General features: G+C 36.0%; 5 protein-coding genes and 1 non-coding gene across 11 annotated transcripts; 3 read left to right on the forward strand and 3 right to left on the reverse strand.

The window, feature by feature from the left end:
- The first annotated feature begins 1,228 nt into the window (after window positions 1–1,228).
- Window positions 1,229–4,468, forward strand: LOC130737311 (aluminum-activated malate transporter 9-like). The gene is made up of 6 exons (XM_057589062.1): window positions 1,229–1,499; window positions 1,968–2,108; window positions 2,244–2,513; window positions 2,738–2,874; window positions 2,979–3,125; window positions 3,899–4,468. Exons 1-6 carry the CDS (start codon window positions 1,229–1,231, stop codon window positions 4,466–4,468), a joined length of 1,536 nt encoding a protein of 511 aa, XP_057445045.1.
- LOC130741212 (GDT1-like protein 1, chloroplastic) lies at window positions 4,217–8,886 on the reverse strand. 2 transcript variants are annotated; one of them, XM_057594041.1, is made up of 11 exons: window positions 8,522–8,884; window positions 8,220–8,441; window positions 7,941–7,994; window positions 7,609–7,670; window positions 7,135–7,203; window positions 6,619–6,670; window positions 6,422–6,496; window positions 6,162–6,291; window positions 5,711–5,781; window positions 5,268–5,315; window positions 4,217–4,992 (listed from the first exon to the last, which is right to left on the reverse strand). In XM_057594041.1, the coding sequence occupies exons 1-11, from the start codon at window positions 8,759–8,761 to the stop codon at window positions 4,921–4,923; spliced, it is 1,095 nt and encodes a 364-aa protein (XP_057450024.1). In that variant the 5' UTR covers window positions 8,762–8,884; the 3' UTR covers window positions 4,217–4,920. The 2 variants fall into 2 exon arrangements, with proteins under 2 accessions (XP_057450024.1, XP_057450025.1); XM_057594042.1 differs by lacking the exons at window positions 4,217–4,992; window positions 5,268–5,315 and having other exon boundaries at window positions 5,727–5,859; window positions 8,522–8,886.
- A 627-nt stretch (window positions 8,887–9,513) lies between these two features.
- On the reverse strand, window positions 9,514–15,520 carry LOC130741214 (cation/H(+) antiporter 18-like). 4 transcript variants are annotated; one of them, XM_057594046.1, is made up of 5 exons: window positions 15,392–15,520; window positions 13,183–13,287; window positions 12,739–13,075; window positions 11,217–12,218; window positions 9,514–11,019 (listed from the first exon to the last, which is right to left on the reverse strand). In XM_057594046.1, the coding sequence occupies exons 3-5, from the start codon at window positions 12,922–12,924 to the stop codon at window positions 9,817–9,819; spliced, it is 2,391 nt and encodes a 796-aa protein (XP_057450029.1). In that variant the 5' UTR covers window positions 12,925–13,075; window positions 13,183–13,287; window positions 15,392–15,520; the 3' UTR covers window positions 9,514–9,816. The 4 variants fall into 4 exon arrangements, with proteins under 4 accessions (XP_057450029.1, XP_057450028.1, XP_057450026.1 ...); XM_057594045.1 differs by having other exon boundaries at window positions 12,739–13,287; XM_057594043.1 differs by lacking the exon at window positions 15,392–15,520 and having other exon boundaries at window positions 13,183–13,409.
- Window positions 15,521–16,409: 889 nt separating this feature from the next.
- On the forward strand, window positions 16,410–20,156 carry LOC130741215 (uncharacterized protein At5g41620-like). Of its 2 annotated transcripts, none has more exons than XM_057594048.1 (3): window positions 16,410–16,831; window positions 17,507–17,632; window positions 18,219–20,156. In XM_057594048.1, exons 1-3 carry the CDS (start codon window positions 16,472–16,474, stop codon window positions 19,722–19,724), a joined length of 1,992 nt encoding a protein of 663 aa, XP_057450031.1. In that variant the 5' UTR covers window positions 16,410–16,471; the 3' UTR covers window positions 19,725–20,156. The 2 variants fall into 2 exon arrangements, with proteins under 2 accessions (XP_057450031.1, XP_057450030.1); XM_057594047.1 differs by having other exon boundaries at window positions 16,411–16,831; window positions 17,495–17,632.
- A 1,024-nt stretch (window positions 20,157–21,180) lies between these two features.
- Window positions 21,181–21,253, reverse strand: TRNAE-CUC (transfer RNA glutamic acid (anticodon CUC)). Its single transcript has one exon. It is a non-coding gene; the product is annotated as a tRNA-Glu (tRNA).
- A 62-nt stretch (window positions 21,254–21,315) lies between these two features.
- On the forward strand, window positions 21,316–22,272 carry LOC130735888 (uncharacterized). Its single transcript, XM_057587760.1, has 3 exons — window positions 21,316–21,534; window positions 21,774–21,906; window positions 22,022–22,272. Exons 1-3 carry the CDS (start codon window positions 21,374–21,376, stop codon window positions 22,076–22,078), a joined length of 351 nt encoding a protein of 116 aa, XP_057443743.1. The 5' UTR covers window positions 21,316–21,373; the 3' UTR covers window positions 22,079–22,272.
- Window positions 22,273–26,986: the final 4,714 nt, after the last annotated feature.

Here is a 26,986-nt window from a genome sequence, read left to right on the forward strand (position 1 = left end):
TCTAAAATTTGGGGATATATTTTGAAGAATTTTTTTAAACCAAAACTAAAAATTCGCTATTTTGTAAGGAAAAAAAAAACTATAAACCTAATATAATTAAGCAGGGCTTGTCTAAAGATTGTTTTGATATTCCATGAAAAACATAGATCCACAAAAAGAATTCCTGAATCATTACCTCAAATCAATTTATAAGAAGATTTCTGATCAAAGATAACATGTGTATAACATGTGTTATTAATATTTAATTATTGTGAAAAAACGAATTTCTGTATTTTTCTGTTTAGTGAATGATGGGATGATGATAATACATTAGTGACGGATTTAGAAAGAAGTTGCAAAGATGCCTCTGCAATAATCAGTTAATTCCCCAATGTAGTGTGTGTATGCATGCATGCATCTTCAATAACTTTTTTCCCCTTTTGCCTATTTTTAAGTCTCATGTTCCCCACTGTTTCAGTTTGGGCATATATATCTTTGAAATAGGCTTGGTTGACAGAAAATTGCATAATCTTGAGTTTTCCGATTCTAATTCTCCATTCATGGAGTATTATTGAGACTAAGCATCTTCTTATCTAGGAGATTGTTTTTACTTTTTACTTCCATGTCCCTCCTCTAATATTATTGTCGCATCAATTCTTTTGGTCTGATGAACCCTATGCATAAATCTCTCTTACCCAGTTGCCCCAAAATCCTAGTTCCAACCTTCCCCTTTGAATGGCCATTATTTCTCTCTTATGTTCCAACCATATTCCATATATCTATATATAACTTGGGTTGAGTCATGAACTACATTTGTGCTCATTCTTCATACATGACCGCTTCGTCCTTGTAAATTTGTTTTACAGGCCAGGTTAGTCATGCACTTTGATAAAACATTATAATACAATGAATGAGAAAATGTGATGCGGAGTAATTAGAGCTACAGTATCTCCAAAAGTTGGAGCACCCGAAGAAATCCCGCTGATTGACTTCAGTTTTACATTTATTTATTTTAATTTCATATCTTAGGGCTATTTTGATTTTATTAATTTCAAATCCCAGGGCTATTTAGGATTTAGGATTTACTATTTAACTAGGATTTGTTATTTAAATTTAGGATTTACTATTTAATTAGAATTTACTATTTAAACCGTTGTTGTTTTCTTTTATGAGACAGTTTTGAAGTTTTAGAATTTTTGGAATTAATAGAGAAGTTTTATCTTTATCTGTCAACCTTGGGTCCATCAATATGGAGAGCATTAAAATTAACATTCCTACAACTACTAAATCTGAGCTGCCTGAGAGTGGCATAAAATCTGGAAGTAGAGATTGGTTTCAGATTCAAAGGGTATGGAAGTTTTGCAAGGAAGACAACAGTAGTATAATATTTGCACTCAAAGTTGGACTAGCTGTTCTTCTTGTATCTTTACTTGAACTCTTTAAAGCCCCTTACCAAGTCTTTGGGCCTAATATCATATGGGCCACTCTCACTGCTGTCCTAGTCTTCGAATTCACTGTTGGTATGTTGCTACTCAATATTAGCAAACATTATATTTTTATTTATCTTGATTGATTTATTTTATTGTTTGTATCATCAAGATAATTAGGTCATCGATCATATTTTGTAGCATTGGATAGGATTGCTTAATTTTTTCTTAAGAAGAATTCAAATACTTATTTGGTTATGTTAATAGTTCAAAATCAAACAATAATATTTATGTTGTTAACTTATAAGAAAAATCTCACCATGCAAAGCACAAGTACTGGTACTAGACTAGTAATATCACAAGCAATAGCACCAGACTTGACCAGTCTTTACCTGTTCTAAAATCTACTGGCTTTTTTAAATGAACTTGTCACTTAATCAATTCTCGGTTCAACTAGTCGTCCGGGCAGTCTGGTCCGATTTTCATTACAGTAATGATTGTATACCAATGTCTTAATGTATTTTATTTTGATGGGTAAATACATGGTTGTGAATTTTGAAGGAGCAACATTTAATCGTGGATTTAATCGAGCGCTGGGAAGCTTGCTAGCTGGAATCATGGCCATTGCTGTTGCTCAGATAGCGCTATGCAGTGGCCACGTCGCTGAGCCTATTATTATTGGTCTTAGTATCTTCTTTATTGGTAATTTTTTATTTATGTTTTACTAATTTGTCATGACTTTTTAAAAAAAAAAATTTAAAAAATCAATCACAGTGCTAACATATATTTCTCATAGTGTACGTTAACATGTCATGTGATATTTTGGTATTTATACAGCGGTCATAACGTCGTTCATGAAAATGTGGCCATCGCTTGTGCAGTACGAGTACTGTTTCAGGATCATATTGGCAACGCATTGCTTGATCATAGTTTCTGGGTATAGAATGGGGAACCCAATTAGAACTATGATCGATCGTTTGTATGCAATCGCTATTGGAGGAATGATATCAGTGTTGGTGAATGTTTCTGTTTTTCCTATATGGGCTGGGGAGCAGCTACATAAAGAGCTCGTTAAAAACTTCCATTCAGTGGCAGATTCACTTGAGGGTAAGCTACCTCAACTCCAAAATTCCAATAAAGATGACAAGAAAGTTATAAATAACAACCTTATGAAAATCTATCTATGACTAATTAATTAATTCATTGTGTCTGAAAAGTTCAATCAGAACCTAACTTGAACTTTATTTAGGTGCCATATATACTTCCTTTTGATTAATTAATAACAACATATATATTTATACCAACACTATTTTCTTTTTTTGTATTATCAGAATGCGTCAAGATATATTTAGAAGAGGGGTCACAAAAGTCTAAATTCACCACGGCTAGCATAGATGAATTTGTGGATGAACCAGCCTATAAGAAATGCTTAAGCACCTTAAGTTCAGGGCCGAAGCTTGAGGCTTTGGTATGTGCTCATTGAAACAGTTCCTTTTTTCTTTTTCAATTTCAGTTTTTTTAGTGCTGAAAAAAAATTAATGTGCCTTCTTTTTGCCCTGATTGATTGCTAAGGCTGATTCAGCAAAATGGGAACCACCACATGGACGATTCCTGCAATTTTTGTATCCATGGTCACAATATGTTGAAGTTGGGGCAGTGTTGCGACACTGTGCTTATGAAGTTATGGCACTCCATAGCATTGTACACGCAGAAATTCAGGTTTTATTTTTGTCTCTTTAACTAGTACGGTGTACACATGAATACATGATCTAGGTGTAGAACTAGAAAAAAATATGCGAGAGGGCGAATATAACATTTGTATATCTTTTTGTCCAATAAACTTTTTCTCTTGAGGTGAGTGTCCTATATTCTTGCCTAGGTGCATCCCTGATCCCACATTCAATTATGTTCTCTTAATCAACAAGAATATTCGTCAATTTGCCATCCTCTTACGCTACATGCATGCTGAGGCCCGAAGCAAGAGAATCTTTTGATCATATGCTTGAAAATATATTCCTTGTCTGAGCCATATTCAGAAAGACGGGGCAAGGCAAAACAATCACTTCATAGTTACTCATTTTGTTTACGTAATATCATTCAGAATCTAACTTTATATGTGTTTTTTAATTCATCATACTTTGTTTAAAAGAGTACTCTTTTAGCATCTTTGGATGAAGCTATTTTTTTTTTCCCCTTAGAATAAATACTGATACCTAAAACCTACTTAGAGAAGTTTTTCCTTATAATTGATTTTGGTTGTTAAATTGTTATTTGTCTCACAATTGAGCAAGAGAAGATAGAGCAATTGGGATATATGATAAAAAAAGAAATGAAAAATACAACACGAAAGGAGGTGTAAAAGGAGACATGAGAGCTAAAAATAATGATTAGTATAAAGCTTTGTTTACTTACTCTGGTTATGCAGGCAGCCAAAATGGAGTACTCATGCATCATAAATTGTAATTCTTCAAATGATGGTTTTCACTTTTCAGGCACCCTACAACCTGCGGGCAGTGTTCCGATCAGAAATCCAAGAGGTGGTGAACCAGGCTGCAGAGCTAGTAAGGATTCTGGGAAGAGACATTAGCAGCATGAAATCAACCTTGAAAAACTCCCACATTAACAAGCTTCACAGCTCGACCGAGATGCTACAACGTTCTATGCACCTCCATTCTTATCTGCTGATCACACCCACTTTTGAATCACCCTTCCCTGATAAGCTCAAAACAGATCAAACGGGAATGGTGAAGCACCCAGAAAAGAACTCACACCTACTAGCTCAGAACATTCCAAATGGTATAATGCCATCAATACCACCAGAACAATCAATGAGGAAACAGTTGAGAAGACAATATTCTTGGCCATGTAGTGAAGTGGGAGCCTTTGAAGAGAATATAGGGACAACCACAGAGTTGTTACCTAGGATGAGAGCCTTGGAGAGTACCGCAGCCCTGTCACTGGCCAACTTCATTTCCTCACTGGTCGAGTTTGTGGCAAGGGTTGACCATTTGATAGAGGCAGTTGATAAGCTTTCCAAGATGGCCAAGTTCAAGCCTCATTGAAAAGGTGCATTAGGCCTGCATGTTACAATTAGTAACCCATGTCTGACACAGTTGATACATATATATTCCTGCTTGATAAATAACCATACCCCAATTTTCATATTAACTGCATTTATAGTGTAAACCCATGTTTGAAAGCAATCAACATTGTTCCAAACATCCATTAACCTTTATAGTTAGGCATTTGCACCTCTTGTTTATAAATTTAAAAAAATGCGACATCATTTGTTTAAAATAAAACAACAAATTTTACAATAATTAACAGGGCATAATTTATGAGGGTTGCTATGAAAGGTAGATCAACTATTCCTGAAGGAGATACTAGTACAATGTGATTTTTTTCCTGTAGATGTCATTAACAAAATTTTACAAAGGTAGTACGGATAAAACTCCGAAGATCAGTGAGTTCTTGATGTCTTTATATAGAGCCCTGAGCTTATATCTTTTGACCTCTATTGCACAATTTCAAATAAGGTTACTGCAGCGAAGACCAGAAAGAGAACACCTCCGATGTAGGCAATGACCTTCAAAAGAAATACAATATTGTTTTTAGTTCATAGCTGCGTGAAGTAATATTCTAAAACAGATACACAAGTGTAGGTCCATTATTTAACTGTGGTGCACTATCTAGCATTTCGGTTAAATTGGTTCGTGGATCTACTTGAAATGATAGCATATGTCTAGAGATCCAAATATATGGAATCAAGTCTATTTGTGCAGCGGAGAAACCCATGAAGTTGGAATAGACAAAACACTGCATATCCGGGATGGAGGCTACAAACCAGAACTCAGTGGTTACCTTCTCTGACAAAAATGTTCCCAGTAAAGAGCCCCCAAGTACAGCTAGCTGCGTATAAAAGACACATTGAGAAAATAAGAGCCCAAATTTATTTACAGATATTTAATAAGAAATAAAAGGTTGTCCTCAAATTTATTTCAATTTTTCTTTTGTTTTTTTAACTAGCTCTTATCAGGAAAAAAAGAGTTTATCAGATCTCTTTTAGCTGTTTTCAAACTAAGATGTTTTGTAATTTCAAAAAAAAAAACTAAGATGTTCTGTAATGTTTGAAAAGCATTTAGAAAATGGGAACAAGTGTTAAGTAACTCATTTGCACGGCGATTATATTTACTAGCTGTATTTTTATATATTTCTGTTTTCTTTTGTTGCACTTCAGTTGAAGCTTTTGGTAAATTCAAAATGTTAATTTCAAACAAGAATTTATTGCTGAAAAGAAGAGTTACCAGAGTTGCAACACCGTGACCAGCAAGTGATCCGGCTATAACTCCAGGGGGTGAAGAAGCTGCTGCAAGGGCTGAATAGTAGCGGAAAGAAACAGTCAAGGATATTTCAAGGTGAGTTCAATGCATGACAGGAAGTAGGATAATATGTCCTGCGATTTGAGATGAATGAAAATTCAACAAGAAATTGATAAACTAAAATTCTACCAATGCAAATTAACTGACATTCAGCTCATCCCAGACCAAGCACACAAGTCACAACTCAGCTTTAAGATTTGTCAATAGCAATAAATTTATGTATTTACATATTCGTTTGTTTTATAGGGACAGTGCAATATATTATTATCTCCAATACTTTCAGACCAAAAAATTGTTGAGAAAATTTGATGTTACAATTAAAAGAGGTCAATACAGAATTGTTTGTTATATGAACTAAAAATTCTTTAGCACTCACCAATCGTAGAGAAAAATGATTTATCACCCCATTCAGCAACAAAGACTAAGAGAAAAGTGCTGGCAGCTGTGCTAGCGGCAGCTAGTATCCCAGCACCATTTCCAGAGAACTCCGAAACAGCTAGCTCTGCCTGGTTAAGATATGAACTGTCAAATTGTAGAAATCTTAGAAAGCATCAAGGACCAATTCAAATTGCAGAATACTGGTCTCAAACCAGTGCTCGTGTATCCAGCAAATTACGCTGCAAGTGCCAAATATACCTCCTTTTGCTCATCATCTGATTTTTGGCCATCACTAGATGAGGCATCCAGCAGGGTAGAGACCCCAAAGTACACCTGAAGTCAATTCATAATATCTTAATACGGTGTTACATTTAAAACAGAGAATGGGAAGGATAAAAGTTTGAGCCATAGCAAACACAATGCCTTTGCATAAACACAGATGTGATGATAGTTACCAAAAGGCAAACAGCAGCAATGTCATCAACAGGTAAATCAGTTTCCCCAAACCTGGGAAAAGCACCCAATCAGATGAATTATGTAGAAATCACTCTTAATCTTTAACTAGTAATATTTCCCCATAATAATCATAGTCAGATTAAGCTTTCTAGTTACATGGTTTCAAACACTGCAAATCTAAAGGAAGGCATTGGATAAAAGTAAAACTAGGAACTTGGTGTAGCTAGAGAGACATTTGTATCACAAAGTAATCAATTAATTTTTCCCAAAAGATTAAAAATATGTTCCAAATTTTTTTGATATTTTACTACAATAAAACTGTTATATGGTTGGTCAAAAGCTAGTCAGAGTTGAAAAACACCATTTTGAGTCATTTTCAAAACCTGAAGCCACTCATCACATAAAGTAACACAATGTAATCTGTAACATGTGAAGAATTACATTAACTATTTTCAACATATGACCAAGTCAGATCACAGACTTTATAAATACATCTGGGAAATAAAGAAAAAAACCTGAACGGCAAGAGTTCATCAACATAGTGAAAAGTTCGTCCAAGAACAACAGATATGAGAGTCATTGCCCTGCCAAAATCAAATAAGTTAATGTAAATTAATCATTGAAGATAAGTGTACAACTAAAAGATATATACATGACATAAAATAATAGGCATTCGTAAAAGTGGACCTCAATGTAAATGATGATGTGGTTATTGATGACTTCTAGACACAACATAAGCCTGAAGAATTCAGTACAAATGCACCACTTTGTGTTGGTATGCAGAGAAAACCATTTAAGTCTACTGATATCATTCACTAGCTAACTCCTTGACAATTTTGAATAGCCAGTTTCATTATTTTTGTGAAAATATTTTGACCATATTTACTTGCATCAACTTATCATGAATCGAGACTATTCATGAAAAATTCCATCAAAACAAAGTATAATATGCAAGAGCATCTAAATCACCATGAAACATTAAAACATACGCAAGTGCACCAAATGTCCCAACGAAAACAACACCAGCTGAATTCCTAGCAGCTAAGAGCGCCTGCACAAGACATCAAAAACCCAAATAACTAGGGTCATAACATTTGCTTGATTATATTTATACTTGAACATCAGAAATCTCTTGCACTTAGTCTTTTTTCAAGAAAAAGGGACAAGAATGGAGATGACTCTCTCAAAGGATGTTCACAAATTTAAGTAGTTAAAACTTAATTAAAAAAGAAGTCAACGAATCAAAACTCAACGATTCCGTTTCTTTATAATTTTGCATTCGATATGAAAGTAATAAAACCATTGAATGATGTCCACTTACTGCGATGAAGAAGGTCTTGTCTCCCAGTTCAGAGAAAAAGATTAGCAGAAAGGCCTGTGATAGAGCATAAAAAGAAGAACAAACATTTTAGTTTTCGAGAAGCACTGTAATCTCTATCCAACTGATTTTACTTAAAACATTAAAAACCTAAAAGAATTAGATGAAAAACTAGTCATGTTGTTAACTACAGTGCATTGCTAAGTTTTCAAATTGTACTTCATTTTTACTGAAAAGAATAAATGATTGTGATTATAGAAGCTTAAGGGAGATTTTCCTAACTGAAGCAAAACCTGTGCTTATGTCACCGAAATCTCCAAAAATGGAAATCGGATTCAAACCGGCGGCGAAATCAGAAGCAGCTGCTGGATGAGAGTCTTGAAGTGTGAGGAACGCGAAGAACAGCATAAACTTGAGAAGTCCGGTGGATCCATTATCTCCTGAAGAAGATTCCGGATTGGCTTTGCCAGCATCTTCTGAATTCTTGCAAACACGAGTGAATCCCTACGTGAAAATCGAAATGCATTTGAATCAACGACATTTGCGGTAAAAGGAAGGAGACAGGTGGAGGAAGTTACAGTTACCTGTGTTGTACCGCGAAGCTTGTGATCAATTTCAAAACGCGGTGGTTGGTTGCAGCGAGGAGGGGAAAGGAGCATGCGCAATTTGGATACATTTCGGAAAATGCAAGCGGAGATAGGCCTGGTGAAAGTTGAAGATTGCAGAGGGAGGTTTTTCTTGGAAGAAGAGGAGGAGAAGGTGAGTGGTTTTGGAAACGAAGGGAGTGAGTGTGGGCGTAGCAAACTGTGTAAATGTGCCTGCATTTCTATTCTATTGTGTGCAACTTAGTTCCCACTGCGTTTGTTGCTTGCTTATGCTCCTTAATGCCTCTCATTCACACTCTCTTTCGCGATTCATTGGATAAGCCCCGCGCAACCATTCACCAACCAACTCTCCCTGCTAAATATCTCTTTTGCAACTCATAAATTAACTGTCACATATATCTTGGGCCTGACTAATATCTTTATTTTTAGATGGCCCGATAAGATAGATTCTCATTCAAGAATTTTATTTGGGCTTCGGCCCGCCAGACGAAAAAAAATTCTGGATTGACCAAAAAATAAAAAAATTCTGCAAATTAATTTTTTGAAACGAAAAAATCATGGATACTAGTTTTCAAAGCCTTTGTATTCCAAAATGAGTTTAATTTCTATGCACCGACGGTGTAAAGTTTTTTTACACCGTCAACCAATCAGATTTCAAGGATGTGAGAAAATCTATCTTTTTATTCAATTTCATTAATTGACGTGGCACATCCTTGAAATCTGATTGGTTGACGGTGTAAAAAAACTTTACACCGTCGATGCATCATCCTTTTTCTCTTCCAAAATAGGTGAGATTTACTGATAAAATGTTGGTCTAATGATAAGTAAATACATTCTGGTAAGGGTGACGATAGAAATTTAAACTTCATCCGGGTCAAATACAAAATAAAAGAAAAAGATGGTGTGTATTCTTAAGGGTGATGAGAATGTGTGGGATGGTGAGAAAAAGGTAATGAGATTATGAGAGCACATTAGGGGAAGTGAAGATACAACTTCTTCAATATCAAAATTATTTACATTTAATAGAACCAGCCAAGTCTTTGGATAGCAGAGTGATGTTTTTACTTTTTACTTTTTACTCAATAAGCTTTCATGAACCTAGCTTACAACACTCAATCCAAAAAACAAACAAACTTACTGCTGGAAAAAACATGAAACAAGTCTACATGAAACAAACCTAATGCAAATCAATTGCCCTGACACCTGCTGGCACATTCTTATTCCTAGACTCCTATCCCATGCCTTCGTTCTGCAGCAATATAAGAACAGAACCGTTAAGCAGATTCTGCATCTCTTTCAGTATCAGTGGAGTGCTCCTCCGTGTCTGGAATAGAATCTATTGACACCCCGTAGTGATACTGCTGCATGACCAAAACCGATGCAGTCGTGGCGCAATCTTGTGATGCCAACAAACTGCCAACAGGTCCTAGTTCTGGACACTCACCTGTTCTCAAAGAACAAGCCAGTTCACCAGCTGGCCTTCGACCCACAAGAAACAGATTGCAGCAGTTATACTCACGGATAGCAGCAACTATTTCTGCTGCATTTTTCACTATTCTCTCTTCATAGATGATGGAAGCATCATTGGCTATTTTCACCTTAAACTCAGCAAGGAACAACTCATCCTCCGTAGTAGATGACTCCCCAACATCAACTCTCACAACCTCTCCTACAATCCTTGGTTCCATTACAAAGCGAAGAACCGCTAATCTTATCCCAGGGTGCTCTGCCATACGACCTCCATAAGCCAGAGCTTCACGATCATCACCACCACCAAAGAAAACCACAGTAATGAAATAGGAAACATTACTTGCAGACACCTGCCATGCACCACCAAGCCCGCGATCAACAAAAATTCCAACCGAGCACCGTGCATGCTCAAGTACCCTTTTGTTTACCGATCGAAAATCACTTCGTGTGATATCTAGTGAACCGTCCAATCCTTGATGCTTGTGAAATGGGATGATAATGACTGCGGCTCTCTTTCTCTCAGCAGTTCCACAAATGTCTTCATGAATGCTAGCTACGGATGAGATTGCTATCATTGGCCGGACAGACACCTGGCTCAGCTTCTGGTAAGCCTCAAATGCCACAATGACATGGTCAGAACCTGCATGACGAGCTTTATTCCAGAAGGGCAACCCGTTTCTTCTTGCCTTGTGTACCATTAGTATCGATGAGGACCTCTCTGAAAGTTCTTTAAGGTGCATTGCATATACAGAAAGTGCATCATGCTTCTGGGTTCCTCTTGAAGCCTCAATCAGATTTATCACTGACGGAATATTTCTCGCACCGTGGAAGCAAACAAGAATTCTCAGCTGGCTATTTGTGTTTTTCCTTTCAACTGTTCTGTATTTGTAATCAGCTATTCTTGCCTTCCTTGCGGGCTTATACACAGCGATCACAAGAGGAGTGGTCATAAAGGTAGTAAAGAGAGCCATCAGAACCATAATAGCAAAGGTTTGATCATTCAAAACCTGCAAATGCATACATTAAATTTCCATCAGTATGATAGGGAGGAACAAGCAAAATGTTAAACTGAGAGTCTCATTGGATATGGGCTTATTGAAGCTTATTTACTAAAAAAAACACTAGATAAGCTCCAATAATTGCTCTTTTGTTTGCATCCAAACAAGTTCAAATTACAACGGTGAGAGAAGGGAAATTCAAATACCTTTCTATCTTTACCGATGTTGAGGACAATTAATTCAACCAAGCCTTTACTATTCATCAAGAATCCAAGCACTAAAGCCTCATTAAAAGGTACTTTACACAAAAGAGATACCCCAACAGTCCCAACAATCTTCCCAAAACAAGCTGTAAATATAACAAAAACCAGAAGACCCCAAGATTGCAGCCCGCGAATGGTGGCTATATCAGTTTTCAGTCCACTTGACACAAAATAGAGTGGGAGCAATAGACCAGACACAAGATCCTCTACTTTCTCCACAAGAGCACTGGCAAATGGTCCTTCTTTTGGGACCAAAATTCCAAGAACAAATGCGCCAAACATTGAATGGATTCCAATAGCATCTGTAACAAACCCAGCAGCCAGAACCGCACCTAATGTAGCACATATGTATACCTCGTCAACAGGCTCACCTTCATGGCATCGTTGGGCCATCCATTTGAAAATTGGAAGGACAATGAAGATTGAACAAACAACAAAACCACAACCACTTAAGAAGACCCACAATGACACAAGTGGAGATTGGCTACTTCCTGATAAGGCAACAGCCAGTGCGAGCAAAATCCAGGCAGCTATATCATTAACTGCTGCAGCTGACATAGCCATTCTACCAACATCAGTGGTTAGAAGTTTCAACTCAGCCAAAATGCGGGCTAACACAGGAAATGCGGTTATGGACAGAGCAACACCCATATATACAAGAAATGCAGTACTATTTACACCTTTGGCTATTGTTTTTAGCAGAACAAATGATGAACCAATTCCAAGTGCAAAGGGCAAGCTTATTCCGGCCAAAGCAATGCCAAGGACTTTATATCCTGTTTTGCGCAGAGATTTTGGATCTAACTCCAAGCCTGCTAGGAATAGAAAGAATATAATGCCTAGGTTTGCCAGAGTATCTAATACTGTAAGACTCTTGGGTGGGAAAACTGCATGCAGATAGCTTGTACTTCGTCCAAGCACTGATGGCCCAAGTATTATTCCTCCCTGTCAATAAGCAATCTTTAAAATCACACAGCAGTAATTTTGTAATTTTTCCCTCCCTTCGAAACTGAAATATAAACTGTAATACACCTTCCTTTTCCATATGCAAGAGCAAGATCACAATCCAACAGAAATTACAAAAATCTTTGTGGCCAGAAATATATACCCGATATTCGTAATTTGATAATATAATCTTAATTACAAAATTTCCTTATTGCATCTAAGATATATTTCCAAATCTCCCAAACTCTCCAATAAAGTGTGCTTCGATTCCTCTTAGAGTCTCAGTGTAGCTGGCTGTGCAAACAATCCAACTATAATTTCTTACATATAAGTACCTACCTACTTTGGCATGTATATATAATTGTTTAAAGTCACACCCCGCATACATCTTAAATTTCACTAAATTATTATATTACACTCATTTGGGTCAAGTAAAACACAGTGTAGAGTGAAGATTGAAATTCTGTGAAAAGCTATAACTTAATAAGATTGGGGAATATTTGAAGAAAAAAAGACTTACAATAATCTCTGCAATAACTCGTGGCTGCCTTAAAGGTCTAAGAAGGTATGCGAGGCCCCTTGTGACAACAAGAACAAGGCATATCTGTAAAATAGCGAGGGGAACCGCATAGTCAAGAGGGTTATCTCCCTGAAATGCACCATTTGATGCGGCTTTCATTGGCGGCGAGCAACCATTGGAAGCCATTTGTTAAGGTCGGTCGGTGAAAGAAGAAGAAGAAGAAGAATCTGAATCTGAATCGGAATCAGATGATGAGTTATCCAACAAGTCGTGAGTTTCTACAAATTTGTAGGACAGGATTGGAGTGGAGAAGAGAGATTGAAAGCGAAAGGAAGCGCTGAAAATGACAAAAGAGAAGTTAACCGCCACAAGTGATGAGTGTAATTTGTTTCCTTTTCAGTTTCATTGATGTGGACATTTCCAGGAGAATTTATATCAGCTCACCTAACATGGCCAAACCCCACTTGAGATCACTTCCTCTAACGACCGCCACCTTGACTCTGAGTCGCTGACTCCCTTCCATTGTTCACGCTCCTCAATGCATGCACCCTTCACGAAGCACCAAAATAGAACAATATAGATCGGTGTTAAAACTCGAATTTGGATTTTTCATGTGGAAATTTCCCCTATATTTTAATGCAGAGTAATAAGAGTTGGGAACATATCACTTGGAAAGGAAAAGATTATTAGATCAATCTCTAAAATATGTAATATATCTTTTTCAATGTAAGAACTGTAATGAAGTACCGATAGAGAATCAAATAGTGCTCAAGGAATATGCATTTTTAAGGGTCATTAGTGAAAGAAGAAGCAACTACATCCACTACTGTGGTGTATTTGTACTTTATTTAACTTTAAACTTATTTAATTAGTTGATAAGTTTGTTTAATTTAAATATAATTAGTTTTTTAAAAAGGAAAAATATAATTAGTTAGTGGTTGAGTTTCTTTCGTTAATTTATTTTGAGTTTTTTATACAATCATGTTAGTGTATTGGTAATGGGGTTGTTTCATAGTTATCATTTTGTGATAACAATTTTGTTCGAGTTAGAAATATTTATATCATTGTTGGTTTTCTTGTGGTTTGTTGGTTTTGAAAATTCCAATCGCCAACAAGTCTCAGGTTCAAAACCGGCACAATTCCAAAATTTAAAGAACATTCATATCATAGTGAAGTTAATTCTTTAAATGATAATTTTTTTCATCCATAAATCTCGAATTGGGACTTCGCTTGAGATGAATCAAGCATGTGCTACTTTTATTTATTCATATTCTCTTTTTCCCCTTTATTTCATCAACTAAGAGCGTCTACATCGGCATTTGTTTATAGGAAAGTAACTTTAAGATTTTGTTTGGTGGGGAAAAGAAAGAGATATAAGAGGGAAGATCGAGTAGAGAAACAAGAAGATAAGTAGAAAGATGTGAGAAATAAAGTAAATTAATATGTTGCTTGATATGATGAAAATAGATGAGGGATATAGAAGAAAGAATGTTACTTTTTGTGCACATTGACATTTTTACCCAAAATATATATATTTTGTAAAATATGCGTCATTTTATAAATATAAAAAATATGTATTTTATATAAATATAAAAATATTTCAGTACATTTATATATTTTTATGAAATTATTTATAAAAAATTGATTTATGAATATATTTATTATATATTATAATATGTAGATATTTTATATGTATGGGTATTATGGAAAACAAAAGATAAACTCTCACCTTATTAAAAAGTGGTTTGACACACATGTCAGTTATCTCCTCTCTTTCCAATTGATCAAAACAACCGAGGGTGAATCTTCCCATCTCTTTTAATTCTCTCTTTTCTCCCTCTCTTTGCACTAAGCCAATGCCTAACAAACAAGTTGTAAGAGCAACCCACCCCGACCTTCGGAGAGCGACTACACTTTGTCATGCCATACCACATGTCCCTCACTGCAGCAACTCTAGTTGATAGTTGCTATTGTGGGATCAGGTCCATTGCTATTTGAGAAGTGTTGTGGAGTTACACTATGTTTGAGTAAAAAGTTAGAGTATGTTTGGTTGCGATTCTCAAACGTGCATCTCCATCATTTTAAAGATGTTCAGGAATTAATTTAGAGGATTGATTCTACAAATTTGATCCGGATCTGGTAGAATTGACTTACACTATTTGGTTCGAAGGAGGGGGAATTTAATGGAGGGGAAGGGAAGGGAAAAGAGGGGAGGATTTTAATACTTATTACGTTTGGTTCATAGGAGGGGAGGTGAGGAAAATAATATATTTGTATTTGATTTACGAGGCGAGGGAAGAGATTTTATAATTAAAATTATGTTTATACCCTTTTATATATTTATTTGAATTTAACAACACAATATAATATCCTTTATTCTTCTTCATCAACAATTATTCTACATAACTTTAAGCGTTCACCATAACTTTAGAACACCAGAATTTTCGAGACCCTTGCACGGTGACAATAAAATGAAGACAAATGCACCATAAAAACGAAAGAGGGAGCTAGCCATGGGAACAAAACAAAACGGAAATTGTAGAAAAACTATGAGTGAGAAGAAAAAAAAAGGGAAGAAGGGGATGTGAGGGAACCAATGAGGAAGAAGGGGCTTAGGGGGAAAAAAAACCAAAATCATGCTGCTAACACATACCTGCTGCAAGGAATTGGTGACGAAAAAGGGGCCATGAGAGAAGCTGGGTTGTGGATGCAGGGCCGACGCCGCTGAGAAGCGGCGACGCCAAAGAAGGGGACAACGACGGTTGATATGAAGAAGGAAATAACAGATGTGCAAGGAATAAAAAAGAGAAACATGAGAGAATATGAAAGCTGTCCCTAAGATAAAAAATTTGAATTTTTAGATTTGTGCAGGATTATTTTTGTCATAAATTTATTTCCCCTCCTAATTCCCTCACTTTTGGAGGGAACAAAAAATTGAGGTTTGTGGGATTTTCCTCCCCTCCCCTCCCCTCCTAAATTTTGAACCAAACGAAATCAGATTTTAAAAATCTCTCTCTTCCCCTCCGTTCTCCTCCAACCAAATAATATGTTGGGTAACTTCTCTATCTAGCTGATATGATATTGTGTATATGTACTATAATTCAGTTACGAAAATCAATTATATTTAATTATATTTAAACATAAATCACGTCACTTAAACTCACGTTACCTGATTCAATTCTAACCAGATTTTATTATGACCAGATTTAATTTTATTAACGTTAATCTAAACATACACTTACTTAGTTTAATTACTTTAAGTTGGGCAGAGGATGTATGATGGGAAATAGTAAAAAATACACTCCTCTACCTAAGTGAGTTATATATTGATGATGAATTGGTTCGGCTCTAAACACAAGACAAGAATGATTATCCCATGCGCGAGTGAGGAGGTATCTAAAATGAGGTATGATCTGGCATTGGAGAAAGAAGTGCAGAGCAGCATCCTTATGAGAAAAGAAACCAAACCAGTAGTAGTTGTAGTTTAGTAGCAGTTAATAACACTCGTTCTTGGCCTGACATAGACAGACCGAACTTCCCAAATTGGACACCAGACATACCCTTCTACCTTCCATCCACGTGTAATACTAAACAGTAAACAGAAGATCGAAATGGAAGCAAAATTAATAAATAAATGTAGAAACAAAAAAGATAACAAAAGGTGTTTGATTTGATGAGAGAGAAGAAAAGAAAAGAAAGCAAAAGCCATAAATAAAATAAAACGAGCTGAGAGATGAAAAGTGGAGAACGGGAAGCGGAAAAGGAGGAAAATTTGGGAGAAAAGTTGAAGAGGAGAGGAATATTGGTAGGGAAAAGCAAACCCCTTTCAACACCAACGACTTCTTGGGTTTTGGATACCATCATTGCGGCTGAGGAGGACCACCACCACCCTAACGTCTCTGCTCGGAAGCTAGCTGCGGCTCTCTGGGAATTCCACCAATACTTTCCAATGCATCGTTCCGCCAGTAACGGTGGTGCTGCTGCTGCTGGTGGTGATCCTAGACTCCGCCGCCACCATTACATCCTTAACAAAGACAAGGCTCCTGACATCACTGATTTCTTAGCTGATGCTTCTCCCAGTTCCCCTGATCAGGTAACCCTTTCTTCCAAAGTAACTATGAGTTTGATTGATTAGCTTACTTTTTATTTAATTTAATTTATTTATTGCTTATTCTTTGTAATTTTGGTTGATACTTGATGTTGATCTGGTGACTGGTGCCTTTATGTATGTATAATAGGTTGACAAGTTATAATTCTTTTCTTAGCAATATCTAAGATGATTTGTCTTCTTATTCCTGAAATTTTGCACCAACATCAGCCATTTCTATTTGTCTGTATCTCAAGGTCATATTGAAGCTAACTTGGGTAAAAATTGTTATGCGTCATTGTTTTGTATTTTTGTCCATCCAGAGTATGTCTTTGCCGTCATCTTTCAATTTGACCCGTAATTGCACTTTTTCCTAGTTTTATGTTACTAATTTCTTATGCAAATTCCAAGCAAGATTTGGATAGGCTCTCAGAGTACAAATTTCCATATCTTCCATTGTAATGCCCTAGTGTACTATTTTTTGCCATATTACTTTTGAGTTTTGAAGATATAGTATTGCTTATATGAGCAGTGAGACATGTTTAGATAAGTAAGTGAACGAACTCGTGCACTAACTTATGCATGAAATGGAGGCAGTAGTTCTCATTGACATTTTCAACCATTCTGATAGAGACTGATCGGATATTCATTTAAACTGATATTTCTCAGCTCTTTAATCAGCCTGCTAGTGCCACCAATTTGAAGAGGCATATTGCAGCCTCACTCATGCAGCATCGTCGGGCAATGGAGAGAAATAACCATGCACTGCAACCTGTATCGCCGGCAAGTTATGGTAGTTCCATGGAGGTAAGCATCAATCCTGCCCCCCAACCCCAATTCCAACATTCCAACACTTCTCGAACAAAAATATTGAAAGGTGTTTGGAATTTTTCTTCTTCCTTGCCTGATGTATGATTCTGGCGTCTTATTCTGACAAACATGGTTCTCAGGTTGTCACAATTTCAAAGTAAAGACTAGTAGTTTCACAGTAGTGATTTAATTGTATCATGGAAGAAATAAAAATGATTATCGGTATGCAATACCCTTATACTAAGGAATTTGGTCAACAAAACATAATGATACAACATACCAATAACATAGTTTACTAAATCATGAACTTTGTTTAGAGTAGTCGATGTGTTTGTGGATTTGTTTTCAGAATGAGTTTCCTCATAAGTTCAAGTCTTGTTGTAGATTAGTACAAGAACTACCTTCTTGTGCATGATAGTGAGTACTGATATATTTAGTGCTTGTACTTTTTCACAGTTCATTGTTTGATATCTACACAGGATCAGATCATATATTTTACTTATTTTACGTTAGAAGCATGGTTAATATTGGATCAATATGCAATACTTGATTGCATTTTGTGCATGCCCTTCTTGGGTTGCAGATGACACCTTACAACCCTGCATCCACTCCTACTAGTTCTGTGGACTTCAAGGGAAGGATTGGGGAGCCACATTATAGTCTCAAGACATCTACAGAACTCTTAAAAGTGTTAAACAGAATATGGAGCTTGGAAGAACAGCATGCTTCTAACATTTCGTTGATAAAAGCGTTAAAAGCAGAGCTAGATCATACACGTATCAGGGTCAAAGAGTTGCTTCGAGATCGACAGGCAGATAGACAAGAGCTTGATGACCTGGTGAAGCAAATTGCTGAGGATAAGTTGGTTAGGAAGAGTAAGGAACAGGATCGACTTCATTCTGCTGTTCAATCAGTGAGGGCTGAACTTGAGGATGAGAGGAAATTAAGAAAACGGTCAGAGAGCATACACAGGAAACTAGCTCGGGAGCTTTCTGAGGTCAAGTCTTCTCTCACCAGTGCTTTGAAGGACTTGGAGCAAGAGAGAACAAGAAGAACAACATTGGAGGACCTCTGCGACGAATTTGCTAGGGGAATAAATGAATGCGAACAGGAAATGCATGCTTTGAAACAAAAATCTGATAAAGATTGGGTTCAAAGGGGTGATAACGATCGCTTGATCCTCCACATATCTGAATCATGGCTGGATGAACGTACGCAGATGCAACTGGAAGCAGCCCAGAATGGTTTTATGGATAACAAGTCCATAGTCGATAAACTAAGCCTTGAAATAGAGACTTTCCTTAAAGCTAAACAACAAAGTAGGAATAGAGAAAATCTGGTGGTGAGGGATCGCCGGCATTCCTTGGAATCTGTCCCGTTGAATGATGCTGTCAGTGCACCACAGGATGTGGGTGATGATGATTCTGTGGATAGCGATTCACATTGTTTCGAGTTGAACAAGTCAAGCAACAAGGCATCTAAAGTACATGAAGAAGAGTCTGTGGACAAAAAATTTGATGACCGATTGAAAACCAATCACACCAAGAAAAAACCCATGCCACGAGATGGGTTAAAAAATCAGATTCCATCTAGCTTGCAAGTGAAGTTTGAAGAACAGATGGCTTGGGCCTTGTCATCTAGTTCAAATAAGAAGTCCCAGTCAATTGATGCAGCACAAGGAAAGACCACAGATACAAGGCCAGTTGAAGGAACTATAACGGAAAACCATGAAATCATAGAGGTTAGCGAACATGGAAGTTTTGAAAGAAAAAATAACAGTGACTTGCACAGCTCCAGTAAAAACCACATCATTGATAATCTTATCAGAGGTCAACTTTTGGCATCAGATGGTGGTAACATGCATGGTGAAATTAGTAATTATAGTGAGGCTTCATGCAGCAATGCTGGATGGAGGAATCAGGCTAGCCCAGTGAGGCAGTGGATGGCAAGTCATGACATATCAGAGGCTTCCAAAGTTCCTTCAGGATCAGGATCAAAGGAGAATAATAATACTTTGAAAGCAAAGCTGCTGGAAGCAAGGTCCAAGGGGCAGAGATCGCGTTTGAAAGCCTTGAAGGGGTCCTTTTAGAGGCTATTTGCTGTAAATGAAATCGGGTAATATTATGATTGGATATCCGTTGCTACCAGCGTAAATGAATATTTGCACTCACTTCGAACTGAAGAGAACTATTCTTATGAATTAAGATGACAAATTGTTTTGCACTTAATTTATCTAGACACAGCTGCAAATGCTGAGTCACTAAGGTCCCAGCTGCAAATTTGCATCTCTTTGATGGCTGTCACTACGGTCCCACGTTCTCCACTCTGGTCTCTTCCTTTGTCGTGGAATTTTTGCTTTGTTCATAAATTTCTGTGTATCTGAATCATATTTCTTGTTCGGGTTTTATTCTGTATACTTCTTTAGATTTTGTTATGTCACGGAGGTAAAGGAATCGAATCGACTTTTAATACATTAGTATGAGCAAACAATACATGGCATCAATTTGTTTGCCGATGCAAACTACGAATCATGATTCAGGAAGATGCAGAATCCATATTTCAGGAATCACCATAATTGACCCGATGAAATTATGAATATGAATACCATACGAAAAGAGAGGGCTATGACTAGAGTGAATTAGCAATTGGGTTATGCAAGGTGCATGAGCCATTAGCCGTTGAATTTATTAGTTTTCTAATCAATGTTGATATTTTATTGGTTACTTGCTAAAGGTTTTTTTTGATAATTACAATTTCACCCCAAAATCAGAGAGCTCTTTCACCACCATGATCAGCTACGACCTCAAATCCACAACCACCCAACATCTCAGACTTAACCCTCTTCATCACTGAATCCAATCTCCTCAAACCCCTCTCTGGAGCAAGGACTAAAATATGGTGGACAATGGTAGCTCGAAAAAGAGGTGACCGAAAAATATGGTGGAGATGAGAGGGTAAAGCTTGAAGGTTTGGTAGTTACAGAGGGTATAAAGTTGGAGGAAAAATATGAGATAGGGCTCTTCTTGTGATTTCAAATTTTATGGGAACTTATGTTTATAATTCTAGGTCATGTTACCAACTTCAAATGGTAAAAACACTCGTGCACTCATCCATGCAATGACTCATTCCTCTCATGCCATGTATAGAAGCCTCACTTTCATACTATCAAAAAGGTGGCTTTTGTACATGCACACTTTTAAGAAAATTTTACCATAGTAGTGCACCTTTTTTAATTACACAACTAATATAAATCACCACTTAGAGTGGCTATACTTTAAAAAAAGGTGCGACACACTTTTTTTTTATTCACTTCCTTTGTAGTGATGGAAAAAATCCGTCACAAAATCCTGGTACATATTTTTGTGAGGAAATTGGTACGTCACAAAATCTTGGTGAAAAATATAAAATAGTTTGCGACTGATGGTTGTCAGGGAATGTTTCCGTCGCAAAATGTTAGTGATAAAATGTAGTGACGGATTGTTTTCGTCAGTGGCAAAGACAAAGAAAGAAAAAAGTAAAAAATATATCGTGATAAAAATAAAAAATTCCGTTGCCGGGACTTGAACCCGGGTCTCTCGGGTGAGAGCCGAGTATCCTGACCAACTAGACTACAACGGAGGCGATGCTAATTAACCGAAGTAATGATATTTTAATGTAAGCAAAAGGGCTAAAACTGGTGGGTTCAAATTGAAGGAGCGAAGTGAGATCCAAATCCCAAGGCAGAGTGAGTGAAATCAAATGGCAGCGTCGTTCAGGTGGATATTACAACTCCACAAAGACGTTCCCAAAGCCGCACGATTCTACTCCGAAGGCTTGGATTTGACCATCAATGTCTGCACTCTCCGCTGGGCTGAACTCCAATCTGGTCCTCTCAAACTTGCCCTCATGCATTCTCCCAAGTACCTTTCTATCACTTTCACTTTCCCTCTCTAGTTTAGTTTCATGCGCTCCAACTGTTCGATAAAATGTTTCAATGAGTTCAGTTTCGTATTCAGTTGATTTGTCATTTGTAAATTTCCAATGTAACTAGCTGCTACAACAGTTGTTTATATTCGATAAACTTACTTGTGTAGTCTAGTCTTGTCAACTACTACTGCTGATTGAAATTGAATTTGAATTTGAATTTGAATTTTCACAGTGACCAACCTGTGCACAAGGACTACTCTTCTCTTCTGTCATTCACGGTGACTGACATCAACAGTGCAGTCACTAAACTCATGACATTAGGAGCTGAGCTTGATGGACCTATCAAATATGAGGTCCATGGAAAGGTACTACTGCTTCAATTAACCTTACTTGCATTGCATTTTACAGTGTTTTTCATGGGTTCTGAGGGATGAGGAGGGGTATAATAAGGTTTGATTTGATTTACCTTGTGATGATTAGGTTGCAGCTATGCGAGGTATTGATGGGCATGTCTTAGGACTCTATGAACCTGCCTAACATGGGACACTCATTACCAACAGTAGCATTTTTTAGTTACAATTTCTCATATGAAGTGCAGTTAAGAAGAGAATAGAAAAATAAATGATATGATATATGATGCGATTGAAAATGTGAAAAAAACTGCTGCAGTGAGATTTTACCATTTGGTGTGAATGGAATTTTGATTTCCAATCATTGATTGGAAATTTTGATTTTCCTTCTTTTCTCTTACTCTATGATATGAACGAGTCGCACATACAGCCTAGTACAAGTTCCTCGGCGCTGAGGGCATCCCCGAAGAGCTGAGCCACTACCAAGTTCAACAAGTTACGAAGAAAATTTCGAGTTCATATTGATCATGGTTTTGAAAATGAGATGAAAAAAAAGAAGTAAAGTGTGTATGAATATTACTCAATTTCTAACCTTAAGCTACATAGCCTAATTTTGGGCGCTGCTGTTTTTACTTTTTGTTCATGCTGCCTCCAATAATTGTAATTGGTAATGTTCATTTGTCCATACTAGTACATAACGTGTATAGCAATAGATGTGAGAAGTGTAATGATATATACACACCTCCTTATTTATACACTTCATTTCCACCTATTTTTATTTCTATCTCTCTTCTCTTATCATCTATCACATCTTATACTTTCTCTCTCTTACTTTTTCTTTTCTTCTTATCTCTCTCCTCCCCACCTCTTTCCACCTCAATTTAGAGGTGTGGACAAATAATTATTGGATGTGAGAATTGCGTAAAATGCATTAATCAATACAAGATTGAAAAGACCTTCAGTGTTCAGGTATCACTAAATTTCCTGTACTGCATAATGGTTTCTTTCCAGCCTATGCATATCTCATAGAAGTGACATGAAATCCTTTTTATTATTATCATTACTAATCTAACTTATTTTGGTCAGATTCTCTTTACTCCCTAGTCCCTACCATGCTTATCTCGGGATTGTTTAGTTTGTTAGACCAAATGTTAATAGATATTTTTATGAGATATTCTTGACAATTACTCAATGGATTATTTGATTGTTCTCATGTGTGTATATCTATAAGCCTATATAATTCATGATTTGAAGTCTTATAATTTCTCTGAAATCTATTTAATTGATTCATATGTAAATATTTGATGTGATAATGATATATGAAGAAGCTGCAAGCATCGTATGGTTGTAATTTGTAAACATTCTTATCAGGGGATGGAGATTAAAAAAAAGTTAATATAATATGTGATAGGAAAAAAGAGAGAAGGGAAAAATAAATTAAGGTGAAGAGACTGAAAATCAAAACCTAACTTGCCTCATCAATGTATGTAGATGGAAGCTAATAATGATTAATTAAATTCATTACACCAGGTGCTTTGTACTTTGTAGCATCAAATGAAAGGTTTTCTTGCTTGGTGGCACCAATCAAGCTAACAATTTACAATAATCGTTTATTGTTAGAAGGAGTATTTATAGTGGCTTGTAGGGTGAGCTTTGAACTTTTCCTACCTTCGTCCAAATGTTGTTTACAAATGTTTGTCCTATTCCTATATCTTTATCTTAAAGAATCAACCAAGAAGGGCTAGAAACCAGACATTTCTAAATTAGGATTGAATTTCAAAAGTAAATAAATAGCTGGATTAGTATCATTCCCTGATATGCAGTTAAGAGTAAAGCAGAAGTTTAGCAATATAATACCAAATATGAAGATCATATACTTCATTTGTTTAATTACATATGTTCTCCACTAGCAAAGAAGAGACAACTATAGTCTCGTGACATCAAATCAGATTAACTTTTTCAAGCATTACGTTATGCGCACATGTATCCTCCTTTGTTTCTAGCATCTAAATAAACTCTAAAGAGAAAAAACTTGAGCCGCTCTTGCGTACGTAAGTAGAGTAGGGTGTTTAATATTTCAGGTGGTAATGGATTTGAGGTTTTTATGATAATGACAAACAAATCCACTTCACTTTTTTTTTGGGTCAATAATCCACTTTACTAACTCTTAACATTTTCCTCACACGTTGGTAACATCTAGGCCCATAAGAATAGGTAATCAAACTTTACATTAATTAAACGTTCTTAACGCAATGCAAAATTCCTTTGTCAAGTTTTAAAGCACCATGCCACTCAGTTCAGCCGCGTTTCACTTGTTGATTTGCACGTGAAGATTCGTAATTCAATTTTTAATTGCCTTTTGTTAGAAAATGATAGCTGATTGGCAACTAATGACAAAACAACTTTAGTTCTGTGTTGGTTAATGGAAGAGCAACGATTCGATATAGTCAATGAAAGTAAAAAGTGGTGTTAGATTCTGCACAAAGTGATCTCTTCTAACTCAGAAAGACAAAGTGATTGTATACAAATATAGCAATGAAGCTCTTCGAATTAGGGAGCTTGCTTCCATAAATAGCCTAGTTTCAGATTCTTGAAGGGGCTGGGGGTAGCTTATTTGTATTTTCAAGTGAAACTACGCTGTCCAAACCCTCCTTCTGAAGAAGAATGCTTGCTTCAACCTGCAGCTGCAAAGCCTTAACCTAACTCTAGTTGGAAAAGTTGAAAACTATGAAATGAAAGTTCACAAAGTTGCATATAAACTTTAGTCCATACTCAGGAAGTTACATAAAAGCAACCAGGTAGGTAAGTGCAAATAAAGGGAAGGGGAAGATGAATTAAAAGAAGAAAAAGGGAGGGAGCTCCCTTCAGTCCAAATACAGGAGGCTTAAGAATCAATTTGTCTCCCGCTTCATTCACTCATTTATTGAGTAATATTCATTGAATCACTCAGCATTTGGATGAATGAGTCAGCAGCTAATTGAATCCTATACCACCACCCATGAGTGGACTGAAGAAAGCTCTCTCTTACCTCCTCATGATTCTGCATCCATTAATATTGCTCATCACTACCACCAGCAGCAGCACCCTCTGTGAATAATAGATGGTATTCAATCAAAGGCATGCACCGAAAAGGGAGGGTTTGTATCCTTGTTAATGATCCTTGCAAAAAAGAAAGTGAGATAAAGTAAAATAGCATTTGAACAAGATCGAGAAAACAAGTCCCATGATAATACTATTCGTCTATTCGAGTAGAGCAGCTTGTGTATGCATAGAGGGATAGAAAGGGCCTTTTATAAGCTCCAGGGGAGGATGGATTAATAAACAATTTTTTTTTATATACTCCAATATCATATCATTTTCATTCATTTTTTCTTCTATTTCTATCTTATTTTTCTATCAAATCATTTATCATATTTTTCACTTCTCCCTCACAGGGTAGATCAAGATCAAACTTTGTGGTGAATCAATCATTTTCCATATTTTCCATGAATAAACTCACGATATACAAATTTTATATCTAGAAATAAAAAAAATTAAATATTCATAATATTTTATTATCCTAAAAAAATTTATGATATATAAACCATTAATTTTATAAACAATTTTCAAACACCTTATTTTTCTTTATCGCTCATTTTATATTATTTTCCATCATATATCACACTTTTTTTTTTAAATAACATCACACTTTTTTTTTTTAAATAACATCACACTTATTAACTCTCTTTCGTCTTTTTCTTTCTCACTCTGCCTACTGTCTACACTTCTTTGTGGTGGACCAAAGATTTTACTTACATAATAATAATGCTTTATTTGGTTTATGTGAGAAAGAGAGAAGACATAAAATGGGGCACATGGAAAAAGTTGAAAAAAATTAAGTAAATTAAGGATGTTTGGTATAACGAAAATTAAGATAAGGATAAATACTTTTCCCGCTCATTTGTTTTGATATAATGTGAGCAGACTGAATATTATTTTTATGTAAAATGATAATTTTACTTAATAAGTTTTTATAATGATAAATGGATAAAAATGAGAAAAAAAGTAAAAGAATTACATATTTTTATCATTTTCTCTTCAATTTGTGAACCACAAAAGGGTGGTGGATCTCACTAGTTTTCCCTTTTCCATGTCTCACTCCATCCTCCCAAACAATGTTAGACTCCTTCTAGGGGTGTATCTAGGGAGAGGCAGGTAGGGGTCATCGCCCCCCCCCCCAATAATTTTGAAATCTTCACCGACTATAGGTATTTTTATACAGAAAAATGTTATAATATTTTGTGATGTTCATCAAGTTGACTTTCCTAACATGAAAACCCCTTATTTTATTGGTAATGGTCGTCATGAGAAACAAGATGGAGATATGAAACATCATTATAGAATATATGTGTTTTATTATGCAATTGATTTGCAACTATCTTAATTAAATAAAAGATTTAATGTAAAGCAGCGTAACTTCTCATACTTAGTTCAGCTTTAGATCCTAAGGAAAATTTTAAAGCATTTGATAATGAGAAAATTCGTAAGCTTGTTGAGAAATTTTATACAGATGATTTTTCCGAGCTAGGAAAAAGGGATTTGTCGTTCCAACTGAGACATTATCATTCAAATGTTTCCCGAGATCCTAATTTAGGAATAAATTTCAGTTTACCCGAGTTTTACCAGAAGTTAGTTGAAACTAAAAAAACAACAATATTTCTACTTGTTGATAGATTGTTACGTCTTGTTTTGACACTCTCTGTTTCAACCGCATCTATTGAGCGATCTTTTTCTGCAATGAAAGTAGTTAAGACTTCGGCTTTGCAACAAAATTAAAGATGATCTTCTCAGAAATTTTGTTAGTTCTATATATTGAGAGAGAAATTGCTGAAAATATCCTTGTTGATACAATAATAGATAAGTTTAGTACTATGAAAGAACGAACAATTGTATTTAAATAATTTTTTATTATTTAAAGTTTATATAATATTCAATAATGAAGATTTTTTTTGTCTTATATTTTGCCCCCCAACAAGAAAATCCTGAATACGCCCCTGACTCCTTCTAATTATCTCCACTCTAATTTTTGCTTACAAAATCTTCTTACCAAAGAAAG

Source organism: Lotus japonicus, chromosome 2, assembly GCF_012489685.1.
Source record: "Lotus japonicus ecotype B-129 chromosome 2, LjGifu_v1.2".
NCBI lineage: Eukaryota > Viridiplantae > Streptophyta > Magnoliopsida > Fabales > Fabaceae > Lotus > Lotus japonicus.